At 34.3% G+C, this 24,657-nt stretch overlaps 4 protein-coding genes and 1 non-coding gene across 10 annotated transcripts in view; 4 read left to right on the top strand and 1 right to left on the bottom strand.

The window, feature by feature from the left end:
- Nucleotides 1-2,328: 2,328 nt before the first annotated feature.
- On the top strand, nt 2,329-6,197 carry LOC113501173 (MAPK regulated corepressor interacting protein 2). The gene is made up of 5 exons (XM_026882233.1): nt 2,329-2,480; nt 2,581-2,665; nt 2,908-3,017; nt 3,166-3,222; nt 3,902-6,197. Exons 1-5 carry the CDS (start codon nt 2,429-2,431, stop codon nt 4,045-4,047), a joined length of 450 nt encoding a protein of 149 aa, XP_026738034.1. The 5' UTR covers nt 2,329-2,428; the 3' UTR covers nt 4,048-6,197.
- A 220-nt stretch (nt 6,198-6,417) lies between these two features.
- On the top strand, nt 6,418-9,533 carry LOC113501171. 4 transcript variants are annotated; one of them, XM_026882229.1, is made up of 6 exons: nt 6,418-6,631; nt 7,271-7,478; nt 7,785-7,869; nt 8,195-8,396; nt 8,717-8,830; nt 9,341-9,533. In XM_026882229.1, the coding sequence occupies exons 1-6, from the start codon at nt 6,548-6,550 to the stop codon at nt 9,431-9,433; spliced, it is 786 nt and encodes a 261-aa protein (XP_026738030.1). In that variant the 5' UTR covers nt 6,418-6,547; the 3' UTR covers nt 9,434-9,533. The 4 variants fall into 4 exon arrangements, with proteins under 4 accessions (XP_026738030.1, XP_026738029.1, XP_026738028.1 ...); XM_026882228.1 differs by having other exon boundaries at nt 6,418-6,622; nt 8,678-8,830; XM_026882227.1 differs by having other exon boundaries at nt 6,419-6,631; nt 8,681-8,830.
- LOC113501172 (mpv17-like protein) lies at nt 9,529-16,555 on the bottom strand. 3 transcript variants are annotated; one of them, XM_026882232.1, is made up of 6 exons: nt 15,340-15,586; nt 13,324-13,466; nt 12,374-12,459; nt 11,584-11,696; nt 10,478-10,630; nt 10,048-10,132 (listed from the first exon to the last, which is right to left on the bottom strand). In XM_026882232.1, the coding sequence occupies exons 1-5, from the start codon at nt 15,344-15,346 to the stop codon at nt 10,479-10,481; spliced, it is 501 nt and encodes a 166-aa protein (XP_026738033.1). In that variant the 5' UTR covers nt 15,347-15,586; the 3' UTR covers nt 10,048-10,132; nt 10,478. The 3 variants fall into 3 exon arrangements, with proteins under 3 accessions (XP_026738032.1, XP_026738031.1, XP_026738033.1); XM_026882231.1 differs by lacking the exons at nt 10,478-10,630; nt 15,340-15,586 and adding an exon at nt 16,242-16,555 and having other exon boundaries at nt 9,529-10,132; XM_026882230.1 differs by lacking the exon at nt 10,478-10,630 and having other exon boundaries at nt 9,529-10,132; nt 15,340-15,573.
- Trnal-aag lies at nt 12,868-12,949 on the top strand. The gene has a single exon. It is a non-coding gene; the product is annotated as a tRNA-Leu (tRNA).
- A 1,884-nt stretch (nt 16,556-18,439) lies between the features above and the next one.
- The window catches only part of LOC113501046 (rab11 family-interacting protein 4), a 94,690-nt gene continuing 88,472 nt past the window's right edge, over nt 18,440-24,657 (top strand). Inside the window, exon 1 of the mRNA XM_026882031.1 lies at nt 18,440-18,758. The gene's annotated coding sequence lies outside the window, so the exon portion shown is untranslated. The remainder of the gene's footprint in view (nt 18,759-24,657) is intronic.

Genomic DNA, 24,657 nt, shown 5'->3' on the forward strand with positions numbered 1-24,657 from the left:
ATAAAAACAAACCACTTAAAACTTAAAAAACTTGGAAGAAGTGTTCCACTAAAGTTCAAAGAAAGTATCTATGCCTAAACTTCAATGCAATATACATCCCTTGTACATATTATGTTCTCAATATTTAGCGGCTGTCAGGCAAAAAAGAGTCTAAAAGAAAGTAATTCAAAAGTTAGTAGAAGAAAGTAAGTTGCCTAAAAGGCCACGGCTCCTAATATGGCCCATTGAAAAAAAAACAACTTATAATTATTTGAAACGTGTCAAATTATATACGATACCATTTTAACAAGAAACTTTGTCCAGTTCTATTTATGGCATAAAATTAAAAGTCACCATGAACGATGCATTGCATGTTTAGTAGGAGTACTTACACAAAACTAGAACAATTTTATTATGTGCAGTAATAGATCTCATGCAAGATGACAGAATGAAGGTTATAACTATCTGCACGTCGCATCTAGTTTTGTATGAAATTAATGAAAATAAATTGATGCTTGGACTTTATTGGAGCAATAATTACAAAGTAGTTTCAGAAAAGAAGAAAATCAGTCCAACCATTTCAATTATTAGCTGAAAAACTGTAAAAAATATTTTGGTGTACTTTAGTAATAAATAACGGTTATTTCAATATTACATACAGGCACTAAAGCTTTTTATGTGCATTACTCAAATAAGCTCAGTGTTACCCAAACTGCGACCCCTGAGTTTGTTTCGACATTTATTCTACGAGTAGATAGGGTAGTTAGATAGGACATGTCGACTCCAGCTTTCTCAAAAAAGACATGTAAAAGTGATGAAATATCCTATTTGCAGAATACATGATTTCATTTCATTTCAAACTGCGTTTCTCTCCACACGTCTCCCTAAATGTCCCGCACTATACTAACCATTTAAACCATTTGTATTAATATTAAAACTGATTGTTATTTTAAGTTCTGCATTATTTGTCGTAACAAGATACAATCAAATAATTTACATTCTTTATTCAATGTTTACGTTTATTTGTTTCTACTCGCAATAAGGGAGAAATGTGAAAATAAAAAACAGATACTGACAATATAAACATCTAGGAAAATAAACAATCAATGCCAGGTATTGTTACATAAGTACACACACCATCGTACTTACATTTAAAAAACTTTCTTTAACAGCTTCATAAACATGTAGGTACAATTGTGCCATGCATGGCGCAGTCATTTAAACATTTTACAATTCCGCGTGCATGCTTCCTAGTCAGACACGAATGATTGAAAGTAGCGGCTAATTAAAACAAAAGCATACATTTTACAGTCTCTTCCTCCCTTTATAGTTTTACGTAAGAGCGCTTCCTCGGGGAAATATTCGATGTAAGCTGATGGTAGCGGGTGATTAATCACGTCGGTATTGCTAAATTGGATTGTACGGAAGTCTACCGACTTCATGTTATAATTGTTTATTTATGTGTACTTACTTAAATATTTATTCATTCGTGTGCATTCAGGAAAATTCTAGACTAGTTACGCTCTTGTGTGTAAAGCCCTGAAACCAAATAAGTATAGAGACTTATTAATGAATTGATACCCTATAAGTACTTTCATCAAACCCAGATGATTGGTGCATTTTTTAAAGACCCTCTTCCATGTAACATCAGGTATTTAACTACATATTATAACTTTCTTCCAACTCTTTCAAGACCTAAAAGATTGTTACAACATTTGCAATAGGGAAGTAAATACTGTGCTATGAAAACAACTAATCTAAGTAATGGGAAAAAAATGGGAAAACACATACCTACCATACTACACATACTTATTAATTTTATTTATATTACCTATGTAAGGAATGTGAGAAGCTTCACCTAATTATGTTTAGTTCTAAATGAGCAGGTTTCACGAAAATGGTATCGATATCACGAGTCTAAGAAGTATTGTTACGGTTGTGGAAGCATGGCAGCAGAATACGACGATTCGTAGCGGCATCTTTGTACCACACCCCCAATAATATTGCTGTCGGCACCCAGGATTTGTCTTCTTCTTTCCTATCTAGATACTACTACTGCCATCTTGTGAATAACCTATGAAGTTATACGAATAAGCTCAGCTTCGTTATTCTACGCGCTCATTGTTGCCCGCTCTAAAAAGAAATGTAATACGATAACTGGGTATACATTAACCACTTTTTCGGATGCAATGATTTGCAATGCAGATGCAAATGCAGAATGCAGATGCAGTGTTCTACCCTGGCCTTTTTTGTTAGATAGGTACCTGTTAGTAATTAGGTAATATTTTACTTGAATGAAATGACGACTCTTTTACAATGGTAGAAATTACTCTGCAAACAATGGTACGATTTTGGAAAAAATATCGGGCAACTCGCTGTTTCAAGTTGGTCTCGTAATTCGTGTGTGGTTTTTACGTTTATTTTTTTAATTTCTGAGTGAAATTTTAAAATGTATACTGTTTCTAAAGGACCCAGCAAAATTGTAGCTAAAACACGACGAGGTAGTTATAGTATTACAATATATTTTGTTTTGAAAATGAAGTTCGAACTTGTCAGTGATCATGTGAGATGAAAATATCGTATACTTATTTTCAATTACAGGCCTCTCACAGAACTTAGAAAGGTTGGACAGCCGTAAAGATCATAATAGAAAGTCTTCAGAATCTGACAATGGGGAAATTATCAAGTGAGTAATTACTAATGCAGAAATCCTAATTACATAGTGCTGGTAAAGATTTCGTCAGTTTTTACATAACCTCTTCGGCCGAAGATGTGTACTTGTTTATAGTTTTATAACATTTGGCATGACAACAATGGGAATTAAAGGCATAATATTCCATAGTTATAACTTAGTATATCCGATCGGAGTCTTATAGAACTTTGATAACACTAAGATTCTTATTGGATTGTTTGTTTCTTCCTTTTCAGCATGCCCAAGCCTATCTTTCATTCCAATGGTAAAAAGACAGTACACCAAAGAATACAGCACCATGTGATCACGCCGCAACATGAAGAAATCATTAGATATATCAGTGAAAGTAAGTTTAATGCATTTTGCTTTACCCATGATTGTTTGACTTTAGCATAATAATAAAAAAAAGTAATGATATTTATTACACAATTGTAGTATTTTATCTTGATGTGAATATTATAAAGCAATTTATGAAATTAATATGATAATTTCAGCTTGGACACAGTCAGCTTATGGTGAAAGTGAACCCACAACACCTACAAGCAATAATGGTGAGTATTAACATTTTTATTTTTAGTACCCAACCAAAACAAGAATATTAATTTTCAAATTTCTTTGTGTTACATGTATTTAGTACAAAATGCATATTTAAGAAATTAAAACTGACTTTTTTTTTAACCACAAATGTTCCTTACAATTGGAAACTCTGTGTTCTCATTGTCCTTAGATGACATGTCATGTAAACTATTTGCCCTACTTACCACATTAAAGCTGTAGTATGTTGCCATGTGTACTGTTTCAATCAATTAAGGCAGTCCACAGTGCATAACAATTCAATGACACTTACAACTTGGTTCAATTGTGTATTAATAGGTAGCTATATAATAGGTTGCTTTTCATTTATGACTTGCATAAAAGACCCCCCCAATGTACTGATATTTAATAGTACTATGTTTTGAATATAATGATACCACAGATTGTAAGTTGAGATTTATTATTTGCAATCTAATCTGATCTTGCATGATACATATAATAAAACCTGATAGCAGTTTCCCCATATTGAATTTTTACATTTAATAGTCTGATTTTAATTCCTTTTTATTCTATTATTATTGTGTGGAGTGTGGAAATATAAAACAATACTATTGTTAATATTTATTTAACACATAATATAATCCATTCTGATCGTATACAGAATTGTGTTTGCAATGTAATTATAACTATTTCCAGAATCTGGCAGCTCGTCACCGGCCCCACCGTCTAATCTATACTACCAAGACGATGCCCCCAGCCCAGTGCTGCGCGACTTCAAGCCCTTCGATCTGGAGACATGGTGGGGCAAGAGACTGTTCCAGAACATCACTAACTCCCTCTGAGCTAGCACAACACACACCTAAGAAGCGGGAACACAAAAGTTGGCGGTAGCGTAAGTCACAATCATCTGTAGTTTACTAAATTTTCATTTAAAAGTGTTTGCCTCTTTACAAATACAGGAAACGGTTATGCTCCAGTCAATTGTTTTAAGTACAAGTTTTGGAATGCTGACTGGATGAATGTATGCCTAGCCAGTTGTGTCTGGTTGTAACTGAAAGCTTTAAACTAAGAACAATGCCATTTGTATCACAGAGTTTACTTACAACGTAGGTATGAGTCACCCATTAAAAGGTATTAATCAACTGTATAGAGACCTACAACTAATTAATTATTAAATTACTAAATACATATATTACTATATCTGTTGCGTAACAATGAATTTATTATACACTTATTAAATTATAATGCCAGCTTATTTTTATACAATATTTTTAAAAACATTGTTAACAATTAAGGAATTGAAATAATTTCTTAAAAAGTTAAGTAATCTACAGTTGATTGTGGATCTCAGTAGTTATGTCATATCGTAAGTGAAATTTTCCAAAAGCTCAATTTCTTTGCATTGTTACTTTGAACCAATATTCTTTAAGATTGTTATGTTGTGTGAATGTTTTTGGTTGATGAATATTAAAATACAAATGTCTAAATTCAGAATATATTTATACCAAAGAATATCATGTTGAATATGTGACCGCATTAAGACAAATTGTGTAAAATTTAAAATGATTATTATACAAGTTATGCCAAATTTATATTAGCGAAATTGTTTATTGAAGTTACAGTTATTTACTATGTAGTCTAGCATTGTTCAAACCATCGTAATAACTACAAGTTACCATCACAATTTTTCTCGAGAGATTTGAACATCGCTGTTTTGCAGCTATTTTACGTTGTTATATTTTTCTTATACATGCCTTATTGCAATCGCAATGTTGCAATCATACTATTAAAAGTGCCTAAATACAGCAATAGTGTAAACAGTATTATAAATTGTTATGTATCGCGAAGTGTTGTTAAATTGTAAATATTTAAAGGCCACCTCTACTTCACTTTCATTAACTTAAAGTTAGGCCTTTTTGTTACTGTCAGAATCACTCTTTCTGTTTTGAAGCGATTAGTACGCCAACCGGTCTCAACCCTAGTTACATCTGGGTTCCTTTTATGTAAGTATTTGTTTTATAATTACTTATGTATAGACACATGTTAATAGCGCATTGCCCTTTATATATTGTTTCAATTTTATTTAATATTTTACATAAGTATATTTATTGTATGTTTCATGTAAATATCTGAAATTTTTAATTAATAAATCATTTCATCCCAAAGTCTACCAATGTAGTTGTGATGTTGGGCAGCTATAATTATGTTATTGTTACCACAAGACCACTGTTACAGTAGATCTTGTATCTCGATATAAACTCTAAATTAATCTCATGTTGTATGTTCAAACTAGTTGTCATTGGTAAATTTTATCGACTCAAGTTTATGTTTTAGTTATCCTGTTGCCTTGTGTCGGATATATAATGAAAGTTAAATTCTCGCGACTGGCCTCTACTACAAATGTTACTGTTATTGTTGTTAGTGTTAAATCACTTGTTTAATGTTTATTTGTGTTATGCCTAGCTTCTCATACTCGAGGCTGAACAATGTCTTCCAGATCAATATACATCAATTTAATCATGTTATTTGTCATGTACAAATCTTTGGAATATTGGTTTTATTTCCTTTGTACATAAGAAAATTTACAATAATGTTTATTTGACATAGACATTCATGAACCAACGAAAATGATGCTTTACAAGTTCACTTGTTTTGTATATATTACTGCAGTAATTGTAAATTAATGGTTTTACTACATTAGTAGATATGCATTGAATTTGAATTAATATTTTAATGGAATTATTTATATTTGCTTTTGTGTAACATGTAATATGTTACTATTACTGCAAATGAGCGAGTACAAAACGAGTCAACGCGTAAGGTGATATTAATTTATGCCATAAGCAATAAATGCACGGAACGTAGTATAATTTTTAACCTTTTAGATGAAATATTTGAGTCGTAGTTGTAACGCAGGAGAATATTTTTAGACTGATTTAGTTATTAAAACGTTATGCTTTTTGTTGTAGTTGAATAAACCATCTGATAAATTTGTAATAGTTTTCTTTCGAACTAAATAGTCCAATCCAATCCAACTAGTCTTTCAAGACCTATATTCACACACATTTGTTTTATAATTTGATGAGACGCCTTCTGTTGTTAATACTACCTAATACATTTGATACTGCTATTTATTTATACTAGGTAATTACTATTTAAAAGTAACCTATGTAAAATCTAGTAGCAAAAAAATATTCTTGCAAACTCTACCTTTTTTAACCTTTTTGGGGGTTCGTTACTATCTACGAAAAATAAAACTTTCTCTATGACTATAGTGACAAACAGACGGGTTTTGACGTATTTTACAGGGATTTTTTAGCAGAACTAAAATATAATTTTGAGATGCAAGGTATCAAAATACGGAACGATCTGTTTTCTCCGAGCAACGTCAAATGTGTTTCTATTAATGATTCGACGGTAAGTAATGTAAGTATCCATTTTTCATACATCTAATCAAAGCTGCTGTTTTGGTCAACTACACGAAATAACTAAATAATATATAAGTACCTACTGACTGTTATCTGATAGTATGAGCAATATTGGATGCTTTTTCTACTACTTACGACCTCTTGCCTCCGGAAAACAGTATTTCTTAGGTTTTAATAGCAAAACGTGAACTCTTTTTTTTCTGTTAAAGATAGGGAATCCTCTCTTGGACAGCCACTTCCTCGGAGGAAGTGGCTGTTAGACTCTTACTGACTAATCCTGGACCGCTGTGCTACGTTATCCGCGTTTTTGTTTCGGTATATGGCAATATTGGCAATGCGCAATCCTTCATACACAAAAAAAGAAACGTGAACTCCTATTGCTAGGACCTAAAACTACGATTGCTCAGACTGCTGCCAGCCAGACTGTCGCCAGGGTGTTGGTGCCTATTGAACTGCTATCGTTGCCATCAATAATCACAAATGATGTGACACTTCTTGCTATAACTACTAAAAAGAATAAATAAATTAAGTAAGGAGCAATGCAGCAATCATGTTTTTATAGATAATGTTACTAAACCCTTAAAGCACGAGTCAAAATCGCACTTGGCCGATTTCTCCATACAATTACCCTTTACAGCCTGAAATACCTCCAAAGAACTTTATGAACAGTCTGCAAAACGCTCGCAACACTCTCGGTTGTCTGGAGCGCAGTATTCGCAAGTCCAATAGATATGAACAGAAGTTACTGCAGTGCAAGAGTGCCCACAACCACTCCCACGACGTCAACGAGTGGTGGGACTCTGATCAGTCGGATGACAAGAGTTTTAAGGGCTCGAATACTACCAGTAAGATTATGATGTAAATAAAACATTAGATATTACTTAAATAGTAGAGTTATTGCTAATGTTTGAGCCTGAATTACCCTGAATGATCATTGGACGGCAAATGTGGAAGGCATTTGTTCCTTTCTCTCTATTCAGACAATTGCGGCCCAGGTTCCTTTACTTAATACTGATTAAGTAATCGCAATAATAGCATTCATAAAAACGGTTATAGAATTAAAAACTCGTTCTAATTACCATTTAATTGTTCGTTAAGCATATTGACTGCAGAAGACACTATACAAAATAAAATGTAACCCTTACTTTTAGGCACAAGTCATTGTAAATCAACGAAAAGTCATGAAGATTTTACGGAATCGTGGTCCACAATGAGCATTGTTTGTCTGCAATACCAGTAAGATAATTTTCCCTTTAATAGTTTTTGCTAGCTATATACCACCCCATGATTACTGGCGATTACCCTAACGACTGCCCGAATAACAACTCTGTCATTCAGGCCGAATATATGCAATTTTCGGACTGCTCCTATCTGCATGTTTTTTTTAAGTTTTACGCCGATTCCTTTGGGAAACTTGGCTTAAGATTCCCAAAGGAAGCTTACTATGATATGTTAAAGCTGTCACAAGAGCAGTCAAGTGAGCCCAATGTAGTGCGCTGTCTCCATTCCACAATTATAGCAGTCCTGCTTCAGGGGTTGATAGTAAAGGCACATTCACTAGGTACGAAGAGTTAGCCAAGCGATACAAGTCGCTTCTCGAAGCGTACAACGAGCAGAGTAGTGCGGTGGGCTTGCGTGACAAGAGACTCGAGCAGTGGCAGGAACGTGTGAGCGCCACGCAGGCTCAGTTGGAAAACGCACATCACGCACTCATTGCCGTCGGAGAAAAATTCCTTTCCCTTAAGCAGAAGAGGAACTTACAAGTAACTATGAAAAATATATGTTACTCGTCATCGTTACCATCTATCACCGACGCCATATCAGCCTCGAAATTACCCAGATATTCCCAGTTCTGGGTAAAGGCCTGCCCTTCCCTCAATCACTTGTGTATTCTACGCATCTTCTATCATAGATATTTCCAACCTCCTGTAATTAAACTGTTTTTGTTCTACTTGGTAGCTTTGTAATTGGTAGATCTACCCCTAAAACTTCTCAAAAGAAATCAAATACAAACCCAGATACTTGATAGACATGTTAACACCAGAAGACGTGGTATGAGGAGCAGTTGGGCCGATTGCGGCAGGTGCTGCGCAGCGTGGAGGACGAGGCGACGCGCGCGCGCCTGCGGTTCGACGCTCGCATCGCCTACTGCCTCGAGACCGAACGGGACTCCGATGCTGCACTACTAATGTATGAAGTAAGTCTCCTTTCTGTCGTATGGTTAAATTGCAACCTGGTGTCAAATTTAGTGCCGGCCCGTAGTAGGTCTGTCTCGTCTTTACAAACCCTTGAAAAAATCTCAGGCCCGTTTCTGAATGTCGTCCTGAAGGTATGTGCTAAGTGGACTATCTATTTGCTATATCATTATGCTTATTTCAATACAAAAGAGAAATCTAAAAGTATAAAAATAATGGAAGTTGAGGAGAATGTAATTTTAGCAATCTATGCCCCACTACTGTCCATTGTAACAGTTGATTGTTAATTATTATTAGCTGTTCCCTGCAAAGCGCAAACTATTATTCAAAGGAAAAACCAACTTAATGAAGTTAAGCGCGAGTGTCATTAATATAACTTCCCTCAAACCTCAATTTCCAGTAAAAATGGCAACCCTTACTTAATTGAAATAATCCACTTTAATTGCAAACCAAAGGCCAGTTCATTAGACGATATCGAGTTATAAATACCTAACCACTTACTTATTTTACAGATACGTAAATGTAACCTCTTATTTCTGGAGAACATGCGACTTAAGGCCACGATAGAAAATCTCAGTCCAGGATACCTCGATTGGAATAAATAAGTCCTTAATTTATACCAAGTCGAAATTTTCAACAGTTTCATTATTCCTACATACTTAGTTAATATAGGTACCAACGAGAATAAATAATTACAATGTTAAATGTGAACTTTTATTAATGGGTAAATAGTTCAAAACAAGTTTCCACATCATCGCTTTCCTATAGTTATATTGTAATTTAATTACTTACTGTAATACTAAACATTTTTTTGCAACAGAAAAGCGACTGAACCTATTAAATTATAGCAGTTACATTCACTGAATCATCTTAATACATGAAGTAGCTTAGTGGCAAATTACTTATACGCTTCAAGCTGAGTTGTACCCAACGTTTACCCCAACTCGACATTCCTACAGTTATGTTTCAAAAAACTGTAGTTTCCGCACTTACTGACGTTGAGTTACAACCCAGCCATCACGATAACCTAAATGCCTGAATTTTATTGAACATTTTCAAAGTCTTCGTGCTTTACATTTCCTTTAATGCGACGGGCCTGAGTTTCTGCCTCTTGATGTAGCATAAGACGTTGATCCACATGAATGACGCAGTGGCCACATACACCACGCGGAGGTGCGGCGGTACGAAGAAGAAGTTGATCATCTGCCCCGGGACCCAGAACGATTGGTTCGCCAAAAACGTCTTGACGTACTTCTGTCGGAGCTCCTCAAATATGTCTTGTTTACGTTCCATTATCGCCATGGCTGGAAACAAAGAAGGAATTAAAACATTATGCTCATTTGCTACTTGGTTACTGGTCTTTTAGTCAAAATTCATCTCAGAGCGTCCCATCCAAAACGAAATATTTTTATTTCTATATAAACTGTTTCAGAAAAAAGCTCGTAGGTACAGGGTGCAGCTATCTAGCAGCAACTGGCAACTACATAGTTGATTACATATTTTCCGAGTTCCGATGATCGTTAACAGTTTATGATGCTGTAAGATTATTGTGTCTTTTATCATATTTCGTACTGGAGGGGCTGTAATCATTGAATACTATACTGTACGTCAGTTTGTTACGGAAAATGATTATATTTAACAGTTATTGCCTCATCGGTCTTGTAGTTGTAAGTGCGACTGTCGAGCGTGCAGTTTAGTCTTCGATTCGCTTCGGTCAGGCAAATTGTTATTGGGATTTTCATTAGGGATTTCTCTGGATAGTTCCACAGTTTGTAATTGGGCCGGTACGCTAATAGATGTCCCTATTGTACAAATTTTATAATTAATGCTTTGGAATTAAGGATGTACTGAAGGAGGGACATTAATCTGCCTACGAAGTGAACTATGTAACTGTACCTCTGTTTCGATAATTTCAGTTGAAATAGAGATATACTCTACGTATCAGTCATAAACTTGTAAACCTGCAGATTAGATATTGTGTCTCTACGTTGACTACTTGGCCTATATAAAACTCTTAGTAACATCAACCCAAAAATAGATCACGGTTTTTATTTATTTGCATACCTACAATAAAGAGAGATATAAGTTTTAAAGTATTATTTGTTGAAGGATCACTTTTACAATGGCAAACAAACGGCTAAGAATCTACACTTGCCTAGGTAATTATTAAGTCATATGACATTAAATAAATATATTTTTATTTGGCGATCAAACTTAAAGTAGAGCATCAGGTTTTAAGTCCTCTTTTGAACATTTTTAACCGACTTCAAAAAAGAAGGAGGTTCCCAGATCGTCTGTACATTTTAATTGTTTTTTAAGCCAATTTTGATGATTGTTTCATTTTACAATAATTTTGGTCTCATAATAATTTCAGTGGTTTCAAGAAGTATAAATAATACCAGAAAATCTAGCACTGTGAAAGAACTAACATCTATTATGTACATAAAACTGACTGTTTCTGTGATTTTGCCACAGAATTTCAGTCAGGTTTCTGTGAATGTTTCCTTAGTCTTTCACAGTCAATTAGTTTCCTGGGACTTAACTGAAAATGGAAGGAACAGTCTGTTACGTGCACATGTATATATGCAGGAAAGCAAATTTAGTATTACTTAAACTATGGTTTAAGACTTCCAAAATCTAAATTCCTACGATTTTTTTTAAATATAATATATTATATTAAAACACACCTTCCACGAAAATTTCACCTCAAAATGTAAAATAAAAATATGAGTATAGACACGAAAATGTTACCCACCAGTAAAAAAACAGGCCAACAAGAATGGTGTCATGATAAGCTGGTCACAAGCAACTTTGGTCATCACTGTTTTGACAGCAGTACCAGAGAACCTGCTGTCGAGGTATTTGTACCTGTAAAGACGTACAATCATATGAATAACTCGTTTTACTTTAAGATCCATTGATCAATTCCACAAATGATGACTGCCGTGGTCCTGCTGTGGTGCGAGACTAACCATCATATCAAAAATAACACTTAGTTAAAGATGACAATTGAAATGTAGAGTCATATGCTAAAAACGACTCAAGAGTAAAACGTCATCATTAAGTTCTTATGTCTCTTTTATCATGGCAAGATGAATGTAGAGAAGGATTATTAAGGAAGGAAACTTTGTAAAGTTCCGTCACAATACCAGGTGCAGAATTGGTCGTATCCATACAACCTATACCAAGATTTTGTCCTTTTACCAGAGTCTTAAGTAGTAGTCTCGAGTATTTTCACATTTCTACTAGCTGTCCCAGTAAACGTTGTTTTATTCGTTATGCCATAAAGATGAGTTAAAGCGAATAAAAGAAAAAACAAAAAAATGGGGGTATGGAGAATAGATTATGACCAATTGTCAGAACTAACAACCGCGAATGGGACCATTAGCGAAGGGAGCACGAAGTGCAATTGGGACCAAGTGCGCATAACCCCCAATATGCACACAAAATTTCATAAGAATCGGTCGAGACGTTTCGGAGGAGTTCAATTTCGTACTCGAGAATTTTATATATCAGAATTATTATACTTAATATTGTTTTCATACCAGTAATACAGAATGGGTGCATAAATCCCGCTGCCAACAGCGGCAATACGAGCAGCTGCTTTGAAGTTATAATCCGGTTTTTCGGGCTGAAATATAAACACAATTTTTTTTTTATGAACGTTTAAAACAAGTAACGCTACATTATGTATTAAAGATAAGCTAAACATAGAGTAGGTATTTATAAAGTCAGATCAAACTGATATTTCCTTATATAATGTTTATAATGCTCGCAGATAAATTACTGCGATAGTTTTGACCTACCTAATTAACTTATCAATCTACTCTATTTAATTAAAAAATTTAAATACATAATGTAGAGTTAAAAACTCTTTGAAGAGAATCCCTAATATATTTTTAAATCAATTGTCGTAGTAGTTTTACATGTGTGCCTACTGTACCCGTATCTATTTTAAATTATGCCAATGTGTGCGTATGAACGCTGTGACGTCATCACTCGTAGATAGGAATGGGGACATACGCGTTCCGGTATATGTGGTAGCGTGGCCGAGCGGTCTAAGGCGCTGGTTTAAGGCACCAGTCTCTTCGGAGGCGTGGGTTCGAATCCCACCGCTGCCAATATCTTTTTGTACTCAACTATTGCGTATTTTAGTTTATGCTGTTTCGGTTATAGTGATACAATATACAAATTATTTATATTTGTGCAAATACTAAATTTAAATGGAAAAGTGTAGTGTAGAGTTATTTGAGTGACTATTTTTTTCTTATTGTACAAAAGTAAAGTCAAAATATTTTAAAACTTTAGAAACTTTAACCTTTTACATTCAAATAAGAAATGATCTACAGTGAATAGCGGTGTGTTGTTCCATTCAATGGGTAGTGGCAGACCCTCTAGATAACCTACCATAGCATTGCGAGGAAGAGAAGATTGTTTAACACCTGACGGATGCGACAAAAGATAAACTGTATAAAGTTTAGTAGAAATCTCTTACCGAATAGAGCCTGTTAAAAGTCTGCTGTGAGATTTCTGCGGCCAAATAGAACGACGCGTACACCGACGTGTTGGTCAGCACTGGGTGCTTCTTCAGGGACCGATTGAAAAACGCCTTGAACGCGTTGAACATCTTTGATGATTCTGATGGAGAAATGATTGACATAGCAGCAATGTAATATAAACTCTAAGGATACAGAAATATAGTGTGTATTTGAATGCACGTTTTGTACTTTACAATAACTGACTAATGTTTTCAAAGGAATGGCTTAGTTAAAATTTTAAAAAGGCTGTTTTGGTGGCACAAGGCATTAGGCAATGCAGTATTTTCTTTGATTATTTCAGTGATTACTCTTTCCCATGTAAAATAGCATTCAACAATTTGAAAATGTAGAGCAATTAGAAACATTGTACTTCATGTTACACAACACAAGCTTACAAAACAAACGTGAGGACAACAAATAATAGTAATAGTCCCCACTTTCATCACAATCTACTACGATCTGAGTACATGTCTCTACAATTCACACATTGTACGAGATTCTATCAATTCATACATTTCCGCAAATGTTGTATGAAACAATAGACGTTAAATGTTCTGCAGTGGAGGCAACAATGAACTGTTAAGATGTGCAAAGCAATAATGCATAATAGAAGGAATAAAGTATATTCTATATACAACTCTACAAAAAAGTTTTCATCATTTTTATTTCCGCCGTTCAGGCTACGTTTTCGACAGGAATGTGTGGCGAAGACAGTTTTTATGACCTAAAAGATCCATCAAAATAATGTATTTCGAGTTAACAGTTAAGTTAGGTAATAGAAGAAATTCTTATTTTTTCGTTACTTTTTTATACGTAAGACAACTAACGTAGTGAAGTGGTTTTATTTGCCGCTGGATTTTACTTTTCATTTCAATATAGATGTATTACATCATGTCTACTGGTGGACTTTGGACCTTATGTGACTGCGACCTCAGCTCGTGAATGTATAAATAAACACCTACTAAATTCCATTATTTATCAGGCAAAATCAATATATGTGCATAAGTTCATCGAACTCTACAAACGTGGCTAAAAGATTATCTTTTATCACTCATCATGAGCACTTAATCAGACTACGTTAAGTTCATTATTGAACTAAAGAAATATATGTGTTTTATGTGTCATATATAGGTCATTTTATAATATAGGAGCATATCTTGAAAGCACTGGATTCAATCGCTCACAAGTAATCGAAAACTGCAGTTAAACGCTATCAACCGATAATATATCTGATATGGAGAAAATAACGTTCATTTTTATGATAACTCTTGTTTTTAGGTTAAAATAGCATATTTAAGAACACAGTTAATATCTGAAATCTTCGAAAAATAACAAAACAAAACAGAGTCATATTTTTTTTTATAAATTATGTAGCTTATTCGTTCGATTTACATGTGTACTCTAGGAGACTGTTGGAAAGGTTTTACTAGATTGTAGCATGTCAATAGAGATCAATCATGGGTTATTAGGCTGCCAGTAAACAATAAGTACAATTATAAATAAGTAACAGTACCTTTAAATGCGTATTAGATTCACACGAGCGAATCGTATTATTTCTTATCGCGCATTTCTCACCGTGGCTCAACGGAATGCCGGTTTACATAAATACTATTGTTATTTAATGGAAATCCTTATCAGAAAACTTATATAAAACTCCTTCGTAAATAACACAGGATTTAATCCATTCATTGTTTTGCAAGCTGAAGGAATGGGATCGAGTGTCGCAACTGTCATCCGGTGTTTTATCGTAGAAATATAAACAGACTTAAGTAGTATTGTTATTTTGATATAGCACTTACATGATCATAATAAATGTAAGGTATTGCGTTATGTACTCAAATTGCATTATATTATGTTTTAATATAAAAAAAAACAATAATAATAAAATCTAAAATCCTATCGTTTACTGCAGCCGGTAGAGTTTTACTAGAAGATTGACGACCTTAATATTTATAAAAATATGAAAAACTCACTTAGCATTTTTCACCACAAACTTTTACTGCCACTATCAAATCCACTAGATAACAAACTTCTATTAAAAAGTGTTTTAAATAAAAAAAAATCGTAACTTTAGCCGCACGGGCGTCTTGTATCAGCTGATATTGAAACTAAACTGTCCTGTCCGGAGTCAATTGACTTCAATGGAATAATCAAATCAAAGTCGTTATGTTCGCGTTGTGAAGCTCCCTGCTAACAACACAAATCTGAATGCATTACTACCGTGGCGTACTATGTTCACGAGTGGATTCTTTGAACTAAATTTGAAACAAGTCTACATTTACAATAAGTCATTTCATTATATTTGAACGGCCTATGTATACAAGATTAAACATAATGCGAGTAACTGAAAACAACAAACGTTGCGATTTGTTTTGTAGTGTCAAAACTTGTTAAAACTATTCTATTACCGAATCCCGGCTCATTGAAAACTCTACTAACTTAGATTGACAAAGTTAAATTTAAATATACACTTAATATTTTAACAAGCGTTATCCTTAAAGGTATCGCAATTATTCAGTTTCTGCATTTACCTTCTATGGTTGTAGTTACGTGCAATTTAAAAGTAATTTGTTTTAATTTTTTGTCTCTTCTTTTTGTGTACATGCAACCTAGTGAGTTTTAAATCACCCTTAGCTCCCTGACGTGGCTTAAACGCACTCTTAGACAGTATAAGGGGTACTGTTTCACCGTTTAGCAAGTGCTATATACTATGTATGTACAACGCTCAAAAATAAATTTGCGTTAGTGTTCGAACCTACAACCTTTGACTTGATAACCGATATAAGTCATACCACTAGACTACCACACTACTTGTAAAGTTGTCATTTTCATGACATTTACATTTCCCTGTCTTCTAGAACTTAAAATAACTTACCTTGAACTACGATGAACCAGTGAATTTTAACTTCTTACGGATTTAGTGAGTTTTCGAGAATCTGTTCATATTTGTGGTAATTTACATATCTTCCGACATATTGTTTGGTTGTGGGATAAGACAAGGCTTGATTATGAAGCCTCCATTTATGTTGTAATTACTTTGATAAGAGATAACGGGTACTATGGAACTATTGTGGTACTGAATGGTGTTTTGTATGGATGTTATGGCGCCATGGGCCAGTTTTTATTTTCCTTGGGAAAACTGTTCGCCATGCGAGGCGGTGTGGTGACAATTTTGATGTAATAGAATGAAACATGATCTGTCAACTCGCCGTCGCTCACCACGAAGGTTGTATTAATGTTATCTTTTTAATAGCTACATCCTCCTTGGTTTTATATGCAAAGAGTAAACCTGGCTTCCAAATTTGTTTGATATGGTAGACTATAGTACAACACTCACAGCACGGATAAACAAATAATTTAAAAAAACTATGTAGTTAAGTAAATTAAGCGGCCCAGAATAGAGAATCGTGAAAGGATTTAGGGGAGGCCTTTGCCAAACAGTGGGACACAGTGGGCTAAAAAAATACTAATAATATACTAAAGAAATTAAGTATATTGCTATAGATGTCAGCATCGAATAGATTTTTTCATATGGAGTGAAAGAAGTGCATAACACAGCATATAAAACTGACACTTTAATGATTAAAGTACTAAGCAATATCATAGCAATGACTTGTGCATGCAAAAGTAAGTGAGATTTTGCAGCACAATTTTAAATAGATCTTAATTGGTCGCACGTTTTCCATTTAACAGAAACACATAAACATTTTTGCATAAAATAGGTAGACGGATAAAAAATAGAACGAGAAACGCAATAATATTGTGAATCCGGTATTGTAAACTTGATTACTCAAAAAGTAGAGAAAATAAAACAATAATAAATGTAATTTAAGACGAATAATAGTACCACATGCATATCGTTTTTCTGAATAAGTACGTAAGATATTCTAATGAACGCCATCTATCGGTTACGTTTGGAATCATCTGCAACAATAAACTGTGCTCTTTAATTCACCGTTGCCGCGTTGTAGAGACAATTTCATCAGATATTGTTCATTTGTAGAGAAAATGTGACTAAGAGAGAGGTAATTTAATTATAAAGAATTTATTGTATTCAATTGTGGAGTCATGTACTTTTTGTAAGCTGCAAGTCAGTTTATAATACGATGATCTACGAGTTTATCTAGCTACTTTTTGTGTTGTTATTTGCTTTTAGCTTTTTGTATAATGCGTACATTATTATATAGGCGACAATCAACATAGACCCATAGTGCAACCTGTTGCTTTTAGCACGCTTCAAAGAACTCCTCAAATCGGACTCTACAAAGAAAAACAAGAATGAAATTGCAAAACTGGTGTAATTGTCTATTTCATCGTTAACCAAAGTGCAGCGTTTAACAAAAGTTTTGCAACTTATCTGAAATGGTAAAGACAGAGAGATACCGGCTCGTGAAGTTAAAAATTTGAATCGTATGGCGCGGTGTGGCGGGGCGCCGCGCCGTGGTCGGTCGTGCCAGGTAACAGGAGGTACGGCGACACAGTGGGCCGGAGCGAAAAGTGCGGGAACAAAAATATTTGTAACAAATAATTAAATTTGAGTAAATTTCAATAAAAGTATTTTTTTCTTATTATTATAAAGTTTTTGAAATTCATTCTGATTTAAACTCAAATTACAATTTAAATTTAGTATAACCCATTATTATTTATAGACACTTTTTGTACATAAGAACATGTACAATGGCGTACGAATTAATGAGTGTTAAAAATATTTGTTGAAAATAGTTTGTTAAAAATGTTAAAATACAGTCAATATGATCTTTTGTTTTGGATAGATTCCACCCGCCACTTTACAGTTAGCCGCTGTATTTTTTTTTTAAGTATTAAAGCGATATTTAACGAAATAATTATTATCTTTTAGATATCTTTCGGCAAAACACTACTCTCACTTTATCGTATACATATTTTTCAGCCATTTGGAGCTAAGTTACGATTTTAAAACATTTTAATAATAAGACAAAACGTGTCTCGAATCTAAACCACGGTGCGTTCTTGAAGCTTAGCGGTCGTCCTCCCTCCCACGTCACTGCGTATCTCTCTCTGACAACATCTCGCTGTCTCTGTCTCGCAACGAATTCAGTCACCGCGGAACTCTAGCGTATTTCACAGGTGTGTTGATTGAGTGCGGGATGTCGCACGTTCGTAAATAAAAACTCTAATACAAAAATAGTGTTTATTCTGTGAGAGTATTTAGCTGAAAATAAGTATTTAACTAAAATAACTGCAGCTGTGACAATAGTTTGACTTTTACAACAGTTTGTGTCGAAGTGGTGCGTTTTGAAACAGTGACAACAAGTTTTTCTTGTGTTGTGTTCAGTCCTTGAGTCGGAGGCTTTACTTGCCATCATCTACGCTTGTCCCGCTTCTACACCGTCTGGCGGCAATCCTAGTCAAGGTATGCATCTTTGCTTTATTTCATTTTATCTAGAAGAAAATGTTGCGATTCGTTCCACGTCACTGCATGAGTGGTACTTTTCTAAATAAACTGTAGAAGAAAGAAATGACATACTTTTTCTTTTATTGTTTTACTGTTTGTTTGACTTTTCAATTCCTGTGTGCATTATCATAACGTTTTGTAGTGACTCTACCTTAACTCTACACTAAAGTTGGTTGAGAACTTGGGATGTGAAATTCCGAAATCTGTTTGGGAAACAAAAAATCATAGCGTCCACTTGTTATTTAGGGATACGTCATCAGGTGCTTATTTGTGGAGAGCACTCAAGTGTAATGTGTTAGAATGGGGAACGTTATCAATGTTTACTCTACTACCTGCTACATACGAAACCACGCGTGACGTCTTCTATAATAACATATTCGTATTATTTTTAATAAAATACTTTTATTTGTTACCTATTCACTATTCATATTTTGAAGACGGATTTGCAAAAACATCAAAGAGAATTCAATGACAATGAAATGTAGAGTCGAATTCGATTAAACCCTTTCTTCTTATTTTTAAATCACAATAAATTTAGCTTATCCAAAAAAAAGTTACCTCATAAAACCTCAAAACGTGAATTACCTATTTCGAGAAAAATAATAATTCTGTAAAACAATCGACGGTCACACGGCCGGCATTCCGTCGATGCATCTCTCTGATGATGAGTCATCACACTGGCACGTTTGTGATGTCACTACCAGGTATGAACCTGGAACGTGGTAAAGCACTAAAATAAAACAACAAAAAATATACAGCCGATGGCAGAAAAAAAATACACAGTGCTATAGGTTAGGATTGTAGAGTCATCCGTTAAGCTGACTTTGTTAATCCCTCTATTGTTTATCTTATATATTACCCTTTTCTATCTTAATAAATGTTTACAAATAAATCTACGTGTTATGACAATGAATAACTATTTTTCTTTTCCTATAAAATATTTAATTCAAACACGTTCTTCGATTTCATTCAAAAGTACTGTCAACACGACACAAGGTCACAATCCTTTCAATGAAATTGTAATGAGTGGCCGACCGATAATCCTATTTTTTTGTTTCGAAATTACCAATGAACATTCACAAAGCGTCTTATTCTATTATTTCTAAAACATTATGACCTTTTTAAAAGAATTCTTAAGTAAAATCTACGTGCTTCTAAGACCCAATGATTTTCCTTTACCAATTTTTTTAATAGCGCGAATCCAACAGAATTCGATGCGTTCTACGTTCTTCATTCCTTTTATTATAAATATTTATCGTCAGTTCACTCTTTAAATCCTTTAGCCAATAAAATAAAAGCATCCGTCTCTTATAGCACTATCCGTTATGTAATACCAAAAACAAAATACGAACTCTCATTTTTAATACTTGTTTTGTCGTTCTGGTCAACGAGATTTATCTCTTAAACGAGTTAAATATGTATTTCTGAGTCTCATTGAAAGTTGTTAATAGTTGTCAGAGGTGCATCTTGGATATAAGTACTTATAGTAATGACATGAAAGCGCCGAAGACAAGTATTGTCTCTGATACGGACGTAACGGTGACAATTAATTCCCGTAGGCTTACTGCACAAAGAGGCATTGTTCTTCGAGTAAGAATTGTATGAGAGATATTCCAACAAAAAATATGTAATATCACAGCTTAATGTAATAAAAAAGGCATCGATTTTATCTTCTTCAATTCATAACCTATTTAAAATTTGTTCTGCTACGAAAGCAATGTCACAGTCTCATTTTTTGTCTCGAAAAGTTGCCGAATATTTTCAGCGTAACCCATAACTGTATTAACGCTTTAAAAACTAGTCTTGTATTCGTTCATTATAATTGAAATTCTGTTGTTTCAGTTCACTATTCATTGTAGCAATAGTAAATGAAACATTTACTCGATAAACAATTGAATTGCGATTCTTAATTGTTGAAAAACACGAACACATCTCGTTTCGGAATGGCGGTGTGTTTACAAACTGTTGTTGCAGTTTATAAACTTTGAACTAGTGGCCGCACACGCATTCGCCCACTGTGGCCGGCCATGTGCCCGCAACAATAGTATTTTTTTCCATATTTAAAAACTCCTTTTTCCATCGAAATTATCAGTATTAACACTAAAATCTAGGTCAAAGTAAATGGAGTTTGGAATTCGAACCAATGCGATGATTCAGCGAAATTCTATTATTATTACTAATTCATTCCATTACACAACAAATACTAATTAAACATTAAACAAATTTAATAAAACGAAAGCAACAAGAACTTATTTTAACAGTTCTTGTCCAACAACAGACAATGGTCTCGTAATAAGAAAGTATTGTCATCACAATAGTGCCGGCTCAGTAAAGCACGGTCGCAGGCGACGCCGGGCGCCTCCCGAAGCGAGTTGAATCACTGCCATAACACACCGGTGAAAGTTCGGCCCAGTTTACCATAGATCTGTACGATAGGTACTCTAAACTTTTACTCACATTCAATTTAACCCCCAACTACATGTTGAGTAACGTTTGATTGTTATAAAACGACGTGAGTAATAAATATTTCTTGTTTGACAAGTATAAGCGACAGTTGTTTATGTGACGGTCTGTAACGAACATGAAAACTAAAACGTCAGTTAACTCCAGCGGTAAGTATGTACGATAGTTATATTCAAACAAAGGATCCCACCATATTGTCAAACATTTAAATTCCATCTGAATCACGTAACCGGCGACAATTCGAATACAAATTTCTTTCTCTGTCGGTTAACGACAAAGTTACAAAACGACAAAAAGATCGATAAACTGTAACGAACGATGAATATCAATCAGTGAAGCCTTTCATTCAAGAATCGATATCTCTATCGATTACGAAATAACTGTGTTTAAGTCTTAAGTCTTAGGGGGTCGTTTGTCTCGCCTCACCTATTATTAGTAACGAAGTGCCTGTGGGGAAAGGTCAGGGAAGGTTACCCCGACTATTTCCCACGGCGTCTGAGCCAAGGGAAGCCACAAAAACGCCCAGACACTAAGTCAAAGGAACTGTGTCTCGGAACGCTGAACATTGAAAAAGGGTGAATAAAACATGAGCATATTCGAAATATATTTTAAAGTAAGTAGCTAAATTCGATATAGATTCAAGTGAAACCTACAAAAGGTAATCGCATTGTCATTTTTATCGATTGTTATCATTGAATATCTTTGATCTGATAAATGCGTTCGTTAACTGTGTGATAAGGTTTGAAGACTCACTGTTTTAGTCTGTTACTTCGCCGAACTTATCGGACGTATCAGAGGCTTAACTAAAATCTGAATGTTGATAACATTCACTAAATTTTACGGACTAGGAAGAATAAATAAATGTTATTAAATAAGTACGTGCATGCCGCTGTCCCCAATAATTGGTCTAAGTTATGTGGCTGCAAACCGGAAGCCATTCTTAACATAATTAGAATAATATGAGGGAAAGAAACTGTGAGCCGTGCTCTATTACTGTAGTTAGAGGAAAAATAATTATGTAACGTAATATTAAATAATTTCGCATAAATAAGCTTCCGTTAATAAATTATGTACATAATTATTAATTGGGTTTTAATCTAGTCAAATGGATATCGATAGAGATTTTCGACCGCATCATTATTTAAAGCTCGAATATTGAAATGAAATTACTTCATGTCAGCAGCTAAGAGTGCCTACAGGTGACGTATTTTTTGTTTAATATTTGCTTCCCAAAAATGTTGAGGAGCTCGTGGCTAAGCTATAACCGCAAAAGTGAATCGATCACAGGTTAAGCTACGCTTGACACGGTTGATCCATAGATGGGTGACCATCTTTGTCATAACGAGTTTCTCCGTGTTTCGGAAGGCACATCTTTAACAGTCGTTACAAGTAGTCAGAAGCTTGAAAAGTCTGACAGCCAGTCTAACCAAGGGGTATCGAGTTGCCCAGGTAACTGGGTTGAGGAGGTCAGATAGGCAGTCGCTCCTTGTAAAATACTGGTACTCAGCTGAAACCGGTTAGACTGGAAGCCAACCCCAACGTTGCTGGGAAAAGGCTAGACCGATGATATTTGCTTCCCAAAAATGTAAAGTCTTCTGTACATCCTGTGTTAAATAGAAAGCTAATTAATAGTAACATTCTATTGACTTATTCCGCGGAACTTTCAATAATTCATGACAAGAAAGCAGTTCATTATTGGAAGTCACACGATGTCTTTTAAACTGCACGCACTCACCAAGAAACGATGTCTTTCGAAGAGCATTAAGTTAGGTTATGTTCAAAGCATTACGTAAATTACACTTAAATTACCAACCCAAGTTAAATATGATCCTTCTACCATACATTGGTTAGTTCTTGGCTATGTATTTCGATTTGAATCTCCACTTTCTAAATTGAATATAGCATCTACTACTATCTTTTAATTTTCTATCTAAATACTATATTTTTTCCTGTTTATAAAGTGGTTACTAAATATAGAATTGTTAAACTTGTATTAAATAATGATTAATTTGCATTTGTTACATAAAAGCCGTGTAACGGAAGAAAGATCTCACTGAGATCGTATATTGACGCTTTTCAAAATGAGTTCAATGAAATTCGTAAAATTATTTCTTCAGGAGGAAACAAATAAAATCCTACCTAAAATGTTCTTTAACGTCCTTTACATTAAGAATTATTAACATTTTATTTTCTATTGATTATCCAATGAATATCCCGGACGCATACAAATATATGTAAAAAAAAAAAAAATTCATCTCTTTCCTAATCAGTACAAAGGAACTACTTCACTACCTTACCTACTAGATGAGAATAAAGTACGTTAACAGCAAAATACTATACCGTTCTTGGTATTTATAAACTCTTTACAGAGATATTAGCAGTGATATTCTTTGTTACTTTACTTCTACAGTTTATTATTTAGACACAACATGAAACCTCTTTTATAAAACTCCTTTTAATTTAATGAGGTATTTCCATGACCTGCTTTCTCCGTTAGATGTAGATTGCTAACCCGCTTGCGGTTTTATCAACAAGCCAGTTATTTGAAATGCAGTAAAATAATGAAAACTATTATCATTGTGACTCTAAATGAAACTCGACAGTAATTCCCGTAGAATAAAATTCTTCTTAAGGCTTTCAAAACGTAGAATCAAGTTATCCGGTGAACTATGCTAAGATTTTCTTCTAAAAAATCCTTTTTATCTAAAAAATATCCTATTTGGCAATAATTTTAATCCAAGGCGTCTTCTCGTTGCTTATGAATCATTTTTGTTCCGCTCGTTCAATCCGGACAAGCATGTGTGTGACCCACGAAAAAATTATACTATATTATTATAGACATAAGTAAATGCGAGAAAACTTATCAACCTACAGATCTCGTTATTTTAATACATGCTCATACTAGAACAATCGATCCCAATACATGATTTCCAACTTTTTATGCAGTCAAGAAATGTCATCGGAATCAACTCACGCGCATGTAAAAGCAGCTTGACTGACTCAGTTCTTATCACCCATTGTATGTATCGAACGCATGCGCAATGAGCATTGACGTTCCAAATGATTTACCATAAGATCACCCATTCTTCCATCTCGCTCCGACATTAATCTTCAAGGCAAGCCAGAAAGGGTCGTCAGACATCTCATGCGGAATTACTTTGAGGTAAATTGTTTTACTTGATCCGACTTTTAAATAAAAGTTCTATCATTTGCATTTATATCGTACCGTCCTCAAGTTAATTGTTATTCATTGATTAATTTAAACCTTCAAGTAATGTTTTAATTTAGTTTCTTCTGTTGTGTTATCTGTTATAACCTTCTTAAAACTATTAACATAGGGTGTCAATCCTAGAATAATAAAATAACTATGAACAAAGGTTGTTGTTATGCTGTA

This window comes from Trichoplusia ni, chromosome 15, assembly GCF_003590095.1.
Source record: "Trichoplusia ni isolate ovarian cell line Hi5 chromosome 15, tn1, whole genome shotgun sequence".
Taxonomy (NCBI): Eukaryota; Metazoa; Arthropoda; class Insecta; order Lepidoptera; family Noctuidae; genus Trichoplusia; species Trichoplusia ni.

What these genes read in the sequence shown, in the direction of transcription:
- LOC113501173 (XM_026882233.1), top strand. Translation starts at nt 2,429, where the DNA reads ATGTATACTGTTTCTAAAGGACCCAGCAAAATTGTAGCTAAAACACGA. An exon ending in TGTAGCTAAAACACGACGAG is followed by an intron (nt 2,481 to 2,580) that starts GTAGTTATAGTA and finishes TTTCAATTACAG; the next exon opens with GCCTCTCACAGAACTTAGAA. An exon ending in AACACCTACAAGCAATAATG is followed by an intron (nt 3,223 to 3,901) that starts GTGAGTATTAAC and finishes AACTATTTCCAG; the next exon opens with AATCTGGCAGCTCGTCACCG.
- LOC113501172 (XM_026882230.1), bottom strand. An exon ending in CTTTTAACAGGCTCTATTCG is followed by an intron (nt 12,460 to 13,323) that starts GTAAGAGATTTC and finishes TTTATATTTCAG; the next exon opens with CCCGAAAAACCGGATTATAA. An exon ending in GTTGGCCTGTTTTTTTACTG is followed by an intron (nt 10,133 to 11,583) that starts GTGGGTAACATT and finishes CTTTGTTTCCAG; the next exon opens with CCATGGCGATAATGGAACGT.
- LOC113501171 (XM_026882226.1), top strand. Translation starts at nt 6,548, where the DNA reads ATGCAAGGTATCAAAATACGGAACGATCTGTTTTCTCCGAGCAACGTC. An exon ending in TAAGGGCTCGAATACTACCA is followed by an intron (nt 7,479 to 7,784) that starts GTAAGATTATGA and finishes CCTTACTTTTAG; the next exon opens with GCACAAGTCATTGTAAATCA. An exon ending in AGCAGAAGAGGAACTTACAA is followed by an intron (nt 8,397 to 8,677) that starts GTAACTATGAAA and finishes TGTTAACACCAG; the next exon opens with AAGACGTGGTATGAGGAGCA.